Source organism: Lates calcarifer, linkage group LG17, assembly GCF_001640805.2.
Source record: "Lates calcarifer isolate ASB-BC8 linkage group LG17, TLL_Latcal_v3, whole genome shotgun sequence".
In the NCBI taxonomy this organism is placed as follows: Eukaryota; Metazoa; Chordata; class Actinopteri; family Centropomidae; genus Lates; species Lates calcarifer.
Genome location: NC_066849.1, coordinates 19,760,117 through 19,774,327, shown reverse-complemented (window position 1 = coordinate 19,774,327; position 14,211 = coordinate 19,760,117). Strand labels below are relative to the sequence as shown.

At 39.4% G+C, this 14,211-nt stretch overlaps 1 protein-coding gene and 1 long non-coding RNA gene across 3 annotated transcripts; both read right to left on the bottom strand.

Moving 5' to 3' along the window:
* Positions 1-967: 967 nt before the first annotated feature.
* Positions 968-5,736, bottom strand: LOC108896652 (uncharacterized). Of its 2 annotated transcripts, none has more exons than XR_001963143.2 (6): positions 5,598-5,736; positions 4,668-4,836; positions 4,149-4,238; positions 3,663-3,805; positions 3,169-3,242; positions 968-2,743 (listed from the first exon to the last, which is right to left on the bottom strand). It is a non-coding gene; the product is annotated as an uncharacterized LOC108896652 (long non-coding RNA). The 2 variants fall into 2 exon arrangements; XR_001963142.2 differs by having other exon boundaries at positions 1,575-2,743; positions 4,156-4,238.
* Positions 5,737-6,347: 611 nt separating this feature from the next.
* On the bottom strand, positions 6,348-13,414 carry acer1 (alkaline ceramidase 1). Its single transcript, XM_018695119.2, has 7 exons — positions 13,335-13,414; positions 12,123-12,235; positions 11,887-12,001; positions 10,081-10,219; positions 8,632-8,769; positions 8,394-8,531; positions 6,348-8,280 (listed from the first exon to the last, which is right to left on the bottom strand). The coding sequence occupies exons 1-7, from the start codon at positions 13,339-13,341 to the stop codon at positions 8,103-8,105; spliced, it is 828 nt and encodes a 275-aa protein (XP_018550635.1). The 5' UTR covers positions 13,342-13,414; the 3' UTR covers positions 6,348-8,102.
* Between the last annotated feature and the right edge of the window lie 797 nt (positions 13,415-14,211).

The window sequence follows — 14,211 nt, the reverse complement described above, 5'->3', positions numbered from 1 at the left end:
AATACAATTAAAGCATTTACTGGAGGTTGTCTCGAGTGACAGCGGGCCTGTCCCAATGGTTACCGCTCTGTTTCAATTGTAAAATGCACATGATGCTAATTGATTAATCGGGGTTCGATTGTATGGGTTTCACATTTTAGCTATTGCCATTAGTGTGGTAAATGTAATATCAATAACATTGATAAATGAGACGTATATCTCACCCATGCAACTTAATATGTCTTAATAAGCAGTGGTGGAAGAAGTATTCAAATTCTTTACTTATGTAAAAGTACCAATGCCAAAAGTCAGTTAAAGTAAAAGTCCTGCATTCAAAATCATGAATTTAAATTTGAATGAGAAAAAAGCTTAAAACTTTACTGGTATAAAATATCATTTTTATTTTAGTTATTATTTTAATGTTATTATTATCATTATTATTATTGTTGATCTGTGTCTGAAATGAGTCAAACATGCTTGATACAGACAGGCAGTAAACAGTGCTCTGAAAAATAACTAGTAACTGTAACTATAAGACACAGTCATATAAAAAGTATCATTCTTGCCTCTGAAATGTCACGTGGAGTAGAAGTATAAAGTAGGTGTAATATGGATATACTCAGAACTGTACATTTGTTAATGTATTTAGTTACTTTACACAACTGCTAATATCTCAGAATCCTTTTATATTCACAAGGAGAAGTTACTTATCTCAGTCTGTTGCACTGTCAGCGTAACTCGTCAGTGCTTCTGTCATAAATGCGTCTTTTTAAAAAAGCAGTGATGGAAAGTAACTTAGTACATTTACTGAGGTACTGTACCTCAGTAAAACTATGAGGTACTTACTTTTACTTCTTTTTACTTCTACTAATAATCACACTGACAGGGGTCACTCTTCATACTGAGTACTTTTACTTTTGAGAAGATTTTGTCCCAAATATTTCAAATACAGGGCTGTAACTTGTGATGTGTATTTTGAGTACTTCCTCCACTGATGAAGAGCAAACATTTGAGTGTCAGTAAAACAAGTTAAAGCAAACAAAAAGCTGTTTTCCTCCTCTGTGCGAGCAACACGTGGTAGCCTGCGTGAGAAGCTTATTCCTTTGTATTCCATTATTTGTAACACATCAATTGAAAGAAAAATCTCCGGGTTCACATGAGTAAAGACATATGTATGAATCCCTATCCCTAACTCCACAGGAAGCCTTAATGAGCTTAAAGAGCCTCTGGTTCCATTTCAAACATTTCATCTAGAAAGAAAGCCGTACGTCTTCTGGTTGAAGACGTCTCTTTTCTCCAGAGTCAGAGAGTGAGGGCCCATTGCAGTCAGATCTCTGCTGTGCTCAGACTTTGATGTCAGATTATCAGGCCTCAGCTCTGGGACAGAAGGTCACCACTCTCTCACTGGCTCGGTGCCTCCCCCCTTCTTCTCCTGCCGCTCAAAACTGATCCAGTCTCCCTCTTAGTCAAATCTGAGTAGAAGAAAGTCCCACCTGGCTGTCAAGACAGGAGGGTGTCAGGCTTGTATTGAGACATCAACCTTTAAATCCTCCTTTTCAATAATATGGGGAGAGACAGACGGGTTTTACACATAAAATATACAGTTTTATTACAGTTTGTAACAAATGTGTTTTAAAATGTGTCAGCACATACGATTTATAAAAACATAAACCAATCAAGATATATATATATATATATATATATATATTAAGATGCTTATTCATCATCATTTTACAGGATAACAAAAATTACAGTATACTGAAATTGTGTACTAACTTGCAGGAAATAAATAAAAAAGCAAATAAATATAACACTAAACAAACAAAATTTGGGCAAAAGACATTTCTGTAAATAAATACACATGTAACTGTAAGATGGCTGGAGTGTTGTCTTAGCTTTCTTCCGCTTTTGATTAATTTCTTGGCACGAAACCCATCAGTTGGGCTTGGACTTTTGGTAGCAATCTGGAAAGTCTTTGAAACCCATATGGGCAGAAATATGTGTGACTAGAAACAGAATGTGAGTCATTCATGTTTGATTTTGAATTGCTCAACTTGAATAACCACATTAAAACACTGATTTGAAGTCACACACTTTGAATTTCAATTGTTAAACTTTGCACAGGAAAACTGAATCTGATCACCATAATTGAAGAATAAATTAATTGGCTTGGAACTGAATTTGATCTTCACTGAAAAATCAGCTGTACAGTACATCCACATTCAATTTCATTTTACAGAGACACACATCCGGTCCTTGAGGAAGAGCAATCGAGTGCAGATTCACAGAACTCCTTTCCATCTTTTAGAGAGTATGAAAAAAAATCCCTTCAGTTCTCTGGAAATGATACTGAACACCATTAGTTTTCAGCTTTATGTATACAAGTGATGGCATAACTGTAGCTGTTAAATCTGGTTAATAAATAAGTCATTATTTAAAGATTTCATTCTGATATAACATTACACTCTGGTTCCCTCTTCAGACCACAGGAGGTCACTGTTTAACATTTACATGTAGAGAACACCTCGGCCTTTCTTCGTAAAGGATATTCTACTGTTGTGAAAGTAAGATCATGTGAATGGAGGCACACGTCTATTTGCATAGGAAATGCTGTGGCTCAGCCTGCATGTGCTGTTTATAGATGTAAACAAACAACTCTCGCTGCCTCTTCCACCTCTGTTTTTGTCCCCTTTCGAGGTTACTTTGGTCTTTCAGGGATCATTCATGGTGCTCCACCACTACCTCCTTTGTCTTTGCTGGGTTCCTGAAGAGAGAGAAGATTGAGATGCACATGAGCACTGTCATTATTATTAACTTAATTCTGAGTTACAAACAAAATTCTAATTTCTCAATGGGAAACTACAAAACTCTCTCTGTCTAACAAGCAACCAATACAAACTCCTAACTTCAACAGATACTACATTACTACGACCTATTAATAATATAATATTTACATAATATTTACACAATGCTCCTGCTGTCAGCTGCCAATCTGGACTTACAAACTGCAGCAATATATAAACAAATACATGAGTAAAACAAGCCATGGACCACTTGGGTTTTATTGCTGGAGTTAGGGTTTTTTTAGATGCCTGTGTCAATTTATTGTTATGACTCATTTAATAATTTTGACAAACAAGGTGTCATGCAGGGATTAGTAGGAGTTTTGTGCTAGCATGCTGACCTAACCTCTGATACATGAGAGGTCTTGAGGAGGGATCGGGGAACCTGAACTGGGCCTTGGCCTCTAGAACCACCATTTCCTAAAAAACAGAGAGACAATAGTTGTGTGATTCCATGTGGACCTTTGAGGCATTGTACATACACTGTAAATCCTCAAATATTAGCCCAGCCCTTTATTTACCAGCCTTTATTTTGAGATTCTCAGCCTGCAGCCACCTAGCTAGCATCTACTGATAGCTTGCACGTGAAGCGTATGAGGGACATCTGTAAACTGTAGCATCTACTGATAGTCAAGTGAGACATTTAGGGAACATCTGTAAATCACAGCTGCAGAAAGTAACCTGAGTTGCATGAGTCACATGAGATCAGTCACACGCCACATCACCTCCTACCACAAGTAAATTCTCAGCCTGTGGAAAACACTGCTCATGGTTCAGTACATGGTTGCTGTTAATATCGACTGTAGTCAGTCATTCAGCCAGTGTGTCAGGCAGCCTCACCCCTCCAGCTTTCACCAGCTTTCTCCTGAAGTCTCTGGTGGGGTTGTTGAAGGTAAGCTTCTCATAGCGCAGGTGGCTGACGGGGGGTCGCCCTCCAAGTTAAGAAACAGGTCATATTTGAAACACACCGTATTTGGCTCCCCCTGGAAGAAAAAAAAAATGTGTCTAAGTCAACCTTCATGTAACAGCATTTTCTTTCTGCATTACTGTCCTTAATACACTCAGTTCTCAATATGTAGACATTTTACAAGAATAGATAAAAGCTGAACGTATGAACTATCACCCATGAAGTCAATAGAACAAACAGACATAGCTGTTTGATCTGGTTGTGCTGGCTCTAGATAACATTCCTGTGAGAAGGTCAGCCGCAGAGCGGCAGATAATCAAAGCTGACTCTGGAGAATTTTCATAAGCTATAATGTCATTTGTCTATTGTATGTGTGTGTGTGTAAGTATATTTCATCGTCTTGATTGATTTGTCCATACATTTCACCTTGTTCTTTAAGAAAATGTCGATATCCATGAAGAAGCCTGCGGAGCCTGTCTCCTCCACTTTGTACGGAGGCCCCATGCATACTGTAGACAAACAAAGATGTGTCAAAATATCTAAATAATCTCAGATACTAAGTCAGCAACAAATTATTGTTGACAGGACTGATTCCTTAAAATCCTTTTTTTTGGTGTATGTATGGAAATCTACTTATGTTTTCAAAGGATCAGGAAGCTTGATCCATTCTTTGATGGCCTTAAATGAAAAGGCAGATTGTGCAAAGGCAGAGCTTCTTTTAGGGATTCAACAAGCTCCCTTAGCAGCTGACCTCTGAAGCTCTGATCACTTAATTAACTAAATTGGGTTCAAGACACAAAAACCCTCCAAAGTCTGTCACAAAATGTTTGATGTTCAGTTGAACATCAACTGATAATGAACTTTTTTCTTCAATGATGACTTTTCCATATATTAGAAGATATACATATGTAACACACATTGCTATCTTCTCGTCTTACCTCTCTGGGGTAGCTGCCATGAAGGCAGAAGACAATTTTCTCTACAAAGTGCTGGATGTCGCCAGTCTCTGGCCCTTGGACAAACACCATCCAGTCGTGGGTGAAACCTTCTGATGTTCCTTCCTCAGCTGGGCTCTGTGGCCAACTCCAGCTTCACCTGCACTGTGTGCTGAAAAGGGATGAGTAGAGATAAAAGAGTCACAAACTGTGTATTACAATACTAGGCCTGTAGGCGTAAGAGCAGCACATGTATTAAATGAATTTAAATTTTCGACAGAAAATTAAACAGCTGGAAATTAGTAAAATGAGTAAACTTGATTTCTATTTCAAAACCAGAGTTGCAAAAAGCTTCACAGGTACACAGAAAACACAGTAGCAAAAATATAATATGAACTTTAGGGAGATTAAATGACTATTTAAAGCAAAAATGCCATAAATTCACTGGATAAATCCTATCTGGATCCAAATGTGAATGTTTGATAATAAACTTAATATAACACGCAAGATCAAAAGGTGTGTATGCCAATCTTTATAATTATGCTTCATATTCTGGGTTCTTTGCTTCATAATGACCAGCCCATGCAAGTTCAGCGTTTGCTACAGACAAATTAGCCTTTAGCCAACACTAAAAGTTGACACTCTCCTGAGAGGAAAACTAGCTTAGCTTAGCTATAAAAGTGTGTTTAACTGGGTGCTTTTACTCTATAAAGCAGGGCAGAATAAACATCAGGTGTGAATCTCTTCGTGTGCCTGGTTGTGTCTACAGCTATGTAGAAGTAAATAATACCAATGTACGAGTGCCCAGCTAGCATAGCTCCAGAGCCAAACAGCTACGAGTTCCCTAGCAGTTAGCATTAGCGTTTTACTTTCTGCTGCCACGTTCACCGTGAAAAGTTCAGACTCCATAAGAAGACACAAAAGCCACTGTACCTTGTTACCAATGTCTCTCCGGCCTCAGTGAGTGATGTGTGCAACAACGTTTGTGGAGCAACTCCCCAGCTTCTGCCTGCTACTGTGTGTCAAATATCGTCAAAGCTGTCAGAGCAGTCGCTGGAAGGAAGAACAAAACAGGAAGTGCTCTCGACCAATCACAGGATAGACAATGTGAACCCTCCTTGAAGAGAGCCAATCAGATCACTCGGGAGGCGGAGCAGTCCCCCGAGTTGGAGGTTGTCTTCGATTTTTCATGAAAAAGTAGTTCATTTAAGTGATTCAAAAGAGGCTATACATAATTGCACCATGCATTTTCTTTATCACTGAGGTAAAGGATTTGTAAACTTGGAAATATCTGGATAAATGTACAATTTCTCCTCACTCCACAGGTAGTCATAATGTGCCTATAGAGCCTCTGTCTCTGCACTGGTTCCATTTCAGACATTTCATCTAGAAAGAAAGCTGTACGTCTTCTGGTTGAAGACGTCTCTTTTCTCCAGAGTCAGAGAGTGAGGGCCCATTGCAGTCAGATCTCTGCTGTGCTCAGACTTTGATGTCAGATTATCAGGCCTCAGCTCTGGAACAGAAGGTCACCACTCTCTCACTGGCTTGGTGCCTCCCCCCTTCTTCTCTTCAAGACAGGAGGTTGTCAGGCTTGTATTGAGACATCAACCTTTAAATCCTCCTTTTCAATATGTGGGGAGAGACAGAAACTCAAAATGAAGCCATAAACAACAGGTTCCACACAAGTAGTAGAGCTTTATTATAAATGCTGGTAGATGTTTTTAAAAACATGACAATGAGAAAAACAATACATTCAAACCTGAACAATGGGCACAAAACACATTTCTCTGTATGACTGAATAGATAAATCTACAGCAGTGGTCCCCAACCTTCACAGGATAAGTGAAAACTTTAATAAACTTATATCTCAGCTACTGGACTGCCGACTTTAACAGACTCAGGGTGCTCAGTCAGTGGGATTCATCCTCCATACACTGTGAATGGCTAAACACACATTTCAGATAAATCACAATTTTTCCAGTAGCTGAGATATTTTAATCTGGAACAAATTGATGGACAGAGCAACGAACGTTGCCAAACTTAGAACCATGCTGCCAGCGTGACTAAAAACTATCCAGTGATTTCTCAGTTTTTTTTTGTGGAACAACTTTCGGGGTCCTGAATCACTGACTGAGACAAACTGACACAGTTACTGTAAAACTATTAGTCAGTATATCCAGGCAGGGGCTTCTGACATTATAATTTGAGATTAGTGCCAACACATTCTGTTGTATTTGTTACCAGGTTCTTAGTATATCTCCTGGCTGTCACTTATTTTGTCACATTACATTTCTTTTTAATCACTGGTTGCTTTGAGTACATCATCTCCCACAGGAGGTCACTGTTGAACACTAAAGTGCAGAGAAACGCTGTGTGTTTCTTTGTGTAATGCCTGTGTTGTTGTATCTATCTTCCAGAAAGATCATGTGAATGGAGGCATGAGGGAGCTGAATATTCTCAAAACATCACCAAATTCAACAAAAAGGTCATTTTGGTGAATTAGGGTCAGTCATACAAAAGAAACAGATCCGCATGTGATTGTTGTGGAACAGTCAGCCACACAAATGCACTTTAGAGTCACATCTCAGAGGTCCTGAATGAGACCAGGAGATTGTTTGATATTGACAATAGCTGTTACTGAAATGTTACAAAAGTCCTCAGTTTCAATTAGTGTCAAACTACAGTACTCTTAATTCTAACATGTTAACACACAGATAATTATAAATCAGCTGGTGTTAGTTTAAAATTAGACAAAACCCAGTTCAGATTTCACAGCTCAAACTAACCCCGGGGACAGGGTGAAACTGTGAAACCATGACATGTTGAGGTATTTTAAAACTCCATGTAAACACATTTTGCTGTAGAGCCTCAATCTAGAAAGAAACCCATGCACTGAGGAATGACAGTTTCATTGTAAGAAAACATACTGTATACAATAAATATGATCTGTAATTTGCAGAATCAAATGAAAATAAATAACAGCAATCGATTTTTGTATACAAAAACAACCAAACTCCTCAAAATACACATGTTCTCTCATTTCTTTCAGTCATTCAGGGCACCTGTAGACATTTTATAAAACCATTCATGATTTGCAAACTCATAATGTTTAACAGTGATTATCTTAAAACCTGCAAAACGTCAGTGAAACCACACCTCATTTCACACGCCACTGTGGAAAGTTCAAGATCAGTCAACTCTCAGCTGCTCTCAGCCTCTGTCTGTTAGCTTTAGAAGAGAGACTGAGGGCAAAGGTTTGAATTACAGTAATGTTTCTGCAGTACAGTTTAATCTGCAGATGATAAATAACTGGCGTATGTGAACTAAAATGGAATTGTAGTAGGTCAGTTTGGTAAATCATTTTGCTGGCTTGCCATTAATGAACTAATGGATTGCACTATATAAAGAAATGTTCTGCCAGAGTTAAATGTGACCTTGTTAGCACCGTTTCCTTGTTTTGGTAGTGCCCTTCAGGACAATGTGAGGTAATCCAACAGCCCATTTGTCACACGGCCAGTACTGCAGCCCAGGCAGTGAATACGGTATCTCGTAGTTGGCGTCCAGGTAAGCGATCAGGGTGCTGCCATAAGCCACAGCCATCACAATGAGGATGTGCCTGGAGGAGTCATAAAACAAAGATCAATATACACGAGTGTGTCTTTAAAAGAAAGGAAGGCAAAACAAAACAAAGCAAAGGAAAGAAAAGGGCAGAGCTAAGCCAGGACTTACCAGATACCGTGCAGGTAGCAGAAGTTTAGCTGTTGCCAGAAGCTGCAGCCAAAACGGTCACTAATCCAGCAGGAGATGGCGAGCACCCACAGAGCCACCGACAGCTTGGCCAGTTGCAGAGCCTTCTGGTCAGTGCAGCTGAGAAAGAATCAAAACCCGATCATTACAACAAATCAATTAAGCAGCATCAAATACAGATATAAGGTATAGGTGGTCAAAAAGGCCACAGCTTTCATACCATCTCATCTCGACTGCCAGAGTGTAAAGCAGGTGGAGGCCGAAGCAGTTTAAAGCGTAGGCATTGGCTGTGGGTTTGACGAATGACGACACTGTGGTGATGACAGTGACGACCAGGACGAGCCTTGAAAATGTGGACCTGTGGTGGAGCAGACAGACAGAGAGAGAGAAAAGAAGCTGTGAGTCAGTATTAAATTCTTGAATACTTGAGATGAAGTACGACTGACTCACTCTTGTCCAAAGCACTGACATATGATCACCTAATAAGGTGATGTGACAAATCTGTTAGCAAATAGTTGCTTATTTATATGTCTAGCAACGTTATCAATCCTCTGCAGTCATGTTTCTGGGCACTAATCAGTCCAATACACACTCTCATTCAGCTCCTGTTTTGGTCTCTACCAACTCCTGTGGGAAATATCTGACAGTTGCTCAATATTGCACTGTGCTGAGCAGCTAGTTGTTAAATGTGTCTGACTTAGCTGAGCAGGTGGTGTGCAGTGGGTTTTTAGAGCTTTTTCTTTGAAAACAACTCTGTGACAGCAGCAGTGAGAGTGGATTATTGAGCTAAAAATCACTATAAATCTCCACAAGGGAGCAGATTCATTCTCTGTGTTGATCACTGTGAGCGACCCCTGTTTTTTATTGTTGCTTTTTTTGTCATTTCATTCATCATGTCATTTCAAATCAGAGCTATTCTGCTGTTCTGCTTTACTAATTTTACTGTATTTTAAGTAAAGGTTTCTGGAGCCTCAGTATTTCATGCAGCTGTAATTTGGCTGGCAGATATTCTGATTGGGATCAGGGAAAAAAATCCCTACTTTTACATTTGCTCTGTTTTTACAACGGGAGATGTTTACAGTTGCTTGAAATAGAGGCTCTGGCCTTCCAGGGGCTCATCTTGGCCCCTGGTCCTGTGCCTGGTAGGTCTTTTCAGTGATCCATTTATGATGAGAGGGAGGGTTTGCATTACCTTGAAAAACTGGAAAAATCAGTGTGAGGTTATTGAGTCTGGGCTGTGGGATTCTTTTCAATAGCTCATCAAAATTTCATTCATCTTTTCCCCACCTTGTGGTTAAATATTTACACAGGCTGGGTGGAGCTCTACTCTTTTACAATAGTGAGAGCCCATATCTGTCACATTCAGGTGAAAACAGCAGCACCATATTGTGCCTTTGTGACAATGACTCTTGTTGGGGCTGTCAGACTGGCTCCTCAGCCAGCACAGGTTAGGTTTCAGAGTGGCGTGCCGTGGAAGCACTCGGCCATTGTCTTGTTTATTTGTCTTATTAAAGGATTACTGAGCTGTGTGTGAGTCCTTGGTAACACATGGAGATATGCATTAAGCTACCGTTAGCCAAATAATGACAGAGACAAAAACCTTGGACTAATTTGTGGAAACATAAATCAGTCATCTATTTTTGGGTTGCTTGTTTCAAGGTTATCTTACCTGTCTTTTATAAAGGAAGGAAACAGCTTGCGTGGGAACCAGACGGCGTATCCCACTGCCAACACCCACAGGATTGACAGCTCGTCCAACATCTGGCCAACGAAACTAAGAGTCATGTGGAAGTACGCTGAGAAGAGCCCTGCAAGGAGAGAAAACAGCTTTCTTTTTAATGTGAAACAATACAATTTATCACAGAAACATGAACACAGGGAGACATATTAGAATCTAAAGTCCATAAATTTACAGGGTGTTCATCGTTTATGTGTTTCAGTCTAGAGGCCTCACCTTTGGTAAAACTGCTCACAACCAGTAGATTACAAGTAGCACTGCAACTAAAAATTATTTTAAATATCATTTTTACTATCCACTGAGGTTAAGAAACAATCTTTCACGCCTTCATCAGGATCAAAGTTTAACTTCTCATCACACAGGTAAGTATAAGTGGCCCCAGCACAATTCTCTTTCTCAGGGTATCAGGTGTATCAAACAGCAATAAATGTTAGGATCTCTCAGGAAACACAAACAAACTTAAAGGTGGCAGCATGGTTTCAAACAAATGGATTTGAGCACACCCAGCCATTATATAATCTCTCCTCCATTTAACTCCTCCCCTGTGCAGTGACAGGTGTATCTTTGAACCCACTCCTCGTATATTTGACACTCAAACATTTGAGTTTGAGATTCCTGAGCAGCTGCTCCTTCAAATATGAAATATTTGAACTGAAATTGAATCTCAAGCTCAATTTGAACTAGAATCCACAACTCTAACACCAGCTTATCCTCAATGGTAACTTCCACTGTCTGAACTTTTCATCTTTGCTGGGCATCACTTTTATTTTCCCTAAACGCCAATGACCCTTTGACAGCTGAGGGCCCACAATCATAACTGCAGATCCTTCCTCCATTTCACAGCTGTCTTTCTGCAATTTATGATGAAACTGGAGGTTGGGGAGATAGTCCTGTATAAATTCAGCCATATTTATCTCCGTGTCTCCATCTACACTTACCAAGGATCTCAGTACCTGTCTATCTGTCCAAAATGACTGGCATTTGGTGAATTGAAGCAGAAATTAATTTGTTGTTTCTCAGATCTGAGCAATGAAACAGTGAAGAGACATTCAGTGAGTGGTTAGGCATTTTAACAAAATTCCTCTTTCCACATTTTCTCTTGTCTTCTCCCTGTTGAGTGGACCGAAGCAGTCAACACCTGTTTACCAAAAGAGATGCCACAGGAAGGTGTGTCTGCCATCCAATTGTGTGACCACTGATGCTTTTTCACAGCTTGCCTACCATAGAGAATCCAGTAAGTACAGTGAATTACTGCAAAGACCCTTTCTGGTCCAAGATGAAGGATTTGTTCATCATAATGTTTTATCAGGAGGCTGACTATATGATGTGATATTATATAATATATAAAAATAGTTCAGTTTGTCTCATGATTAATTTTCGTGGCTAATGTCCCATTTTAAAGAAAAAAAAACCCTTTTCTGCAGCCTACTATAGATCTTCTAACACAATGCTCGTGTGCCCCAGGGGTCCATTTTAGGTCCACTTCACTTGTCTAATTGGTTGGTACTGTACTTAACAAAGTTTCATCTGTGTGTGCAGAATATAATGTCTGAAATGGATGTACACTGACAAAAACTTATGCACACGTGAAATCAGAACTGAACCAACACCACACAAGAACAACAGAGTTTTCTTCAGATTTAAACCTCAGAATGACACATTTGTCCATTTGTCTGAAATGATAAGACAGACACAGACCAACATGATAAAGACAGAGAGAGAGTAAGAGCAACTGACCTACAAAAATCATCATGATCCAGACCATGTGGATTGCCAGACTCCTCTCTTTGGCATACGGGTGCAGAAGGTAAAGCATGACGGGAGATACAATGAAGAAAAAAAAGCTGCTCATCTGCAGGAGAAACATCAACCAAAGAGGAAAAAATATGACCATAAGTTGTAGTTATGGGGCAGGTTTTGTGTGATTATATGATTTTTAGATGTGAATCTGGGTACATAGATACTGCACTCACAGTGTTGAAGTACTCCACCACATGTTCTGAGTGTTTGTAGTTGTCCTCACACCAGTCAACTTCTGAGCTCTCATAGGAGAAAACGCCTGCCATCTTTTCACCAGAGTAGACACCTGTCAGACAGAGAGACTACCTGGTCAATAACCCAGAGTACACCTGCAGTTTTACAGACTACTTTTGTGTCTGTTGTTGTGAGGCATTTATCTTAGCAGAGTATTTGTGTAGGTGGTGTATGAAAATCAGTGTCCACTCCCCCATGAGCTGCATTTCTACTTTTATTCAAATGTGGCTTTGCACCCTCTCATCCCTGTGATAGCCCTTTAAATAGATGTTAAAATGCACTGTGAAGAAGGTATAAATGGCAGCACACTATGTTGTAGCTGTAAACAGATGTGAGTGTTATGTTACAGGTTGTTATAATTGTTGACAAATACTGTACATTATTAAACACTTATTTTACATATTTTTATAATGTAAAAGTCAAATTTATAACTAAAGCCATAGTTAGTGATATTGTTATTCTGGACTGCATCATATTCAGAGGGGTTTCTAATATCCTTGTGTATGTCAGCAGATGAAAAATCCTCCAGTATGTCTCCTTTTACCTCTTTAATTCATTGGTGCTCAAACAGCCAACTGCAGAAATCTTCCTGATAGATTTAAGATCTAGCTTGAAAGTCAAGAAAAGAATCATACTGGAGGAGGAATTTCCACAACCTGGCAACTCCAAACTTGTTTTCATTGATGACTTATAACGGATCTACAAAGAATTAGTCATCTAATTGATTCATTAACTAAGCTTTCACACTCCTAAAAAAAACCTGCCACCAAACTTCGTAAAGACAGATGTTATGACAGGGATGTTGTATTGATTTATAATAGATTTTACAGGTGTACCTAATAATCTGACTACAGTACATGAGAGAGTATAATCACAGTAGATATGATGTGAATATTTTATATTAGACTGTGCCACAGTAAGTCAAAGAGCCGTTATTAGAGGAAATGTCAAACATCACATGGACTCTATGTTCACTCACTATGGATCACATACACAGCTACAGTCCTACAGGAGTAACAATGGGAATACTCCAGTGATTTCTTGTCAGGGTTGTGACAGTTTGTGAGTAGAAAAGAGCCAAAAAAACGAAATTAACTAAAATCAACTCAATTAAAAAGCGTCAGTAAGTATTAGAAGTGAGTGGATCTTACCTCCCATGTTGCTGCTGTCACAGTCTCCAGTCCGTCAGTGTTGCTCTTCTCCAGGTGGTGCAACAGGTGCATTCACCAGGGCGGAGCATCGAAACGCTCCCGATCCTGTTGCACGAGACTGAGACTGTGTCATCGAGGGAAAATGTCTGGAATCAACGGGTTTGTTTGTTTTTTTCTGTTTCTGTTTTGTTTTTTTCCCATTGAATGCTCACTGATAGCCTATGGTTTGACTCCAAGGGAAACACATCTGTGACCCAATGACAAATATTACAAGAATATGAATGTTAGAAAACATTTTACTGTGAGGGAAAAAGTGCAGTAAGGCCACTGTGAACTCAATAAACTCAACAAACAGTGTTACAGTCGACTGGAGTGTTACTGGATCTGACTTTCACATGTCAGAAAATTTAAAAGATAAGTAAACTTTGTACAGACTGATGACAGCACCAGGTGTTACAGCTGGCTGCTCTACTTGTCTCCCTAATCTCGGTCTTCTCTAGAAAGGAGGCTTAACCGGTCCATCTGCCTCCCTCCGCAGCGATGCAAATTTCAAAATAAAACTAGAAACGCAGAACTGAGTGGGCGGAAGAACAGGTACGGCCTGTGTGTGTGTGTGTGTGTGTGTGTGTGTGTGTGTGTGTGTGTGTGTGTGTGTGTGTGTCAGTTTCATTAGATGTTAGATGTGATACAAATACAGTGGTGGTAGAAATACTACATAGTGTACAATACTGTAAGTAAGAGTATAGCAGTGTTTTCCAAAGTAAAATTAATGTGAGTTAATACTTACTGTATGTCACAGTACACATGTAGTGACAACAAAATGTACTTATAAAGTACCAAAAGTAAAAGTATTTGTAATGCAAACTGGCACTATTCA

Bases quoted from the DNA above. Each gene is read 5' to 3' on its own strand.
- acer1 (XM_018695119.2), bottom strand. The intron at 8,532-8,631 runs GTATGAAAGCTG...ATTCTTTCTCAG, and splicing joins CTGGCAGTCGAGATGAGATG to CTGCACTGACCAGAAGGCTC. The intron at 8,281-8,393 runs GTAAGTCCTGGC...TGACTCCTCCAG, and splicing joins TGCTACCTGCACGGTATCTG to GCACATCCTCATTGTGATGG.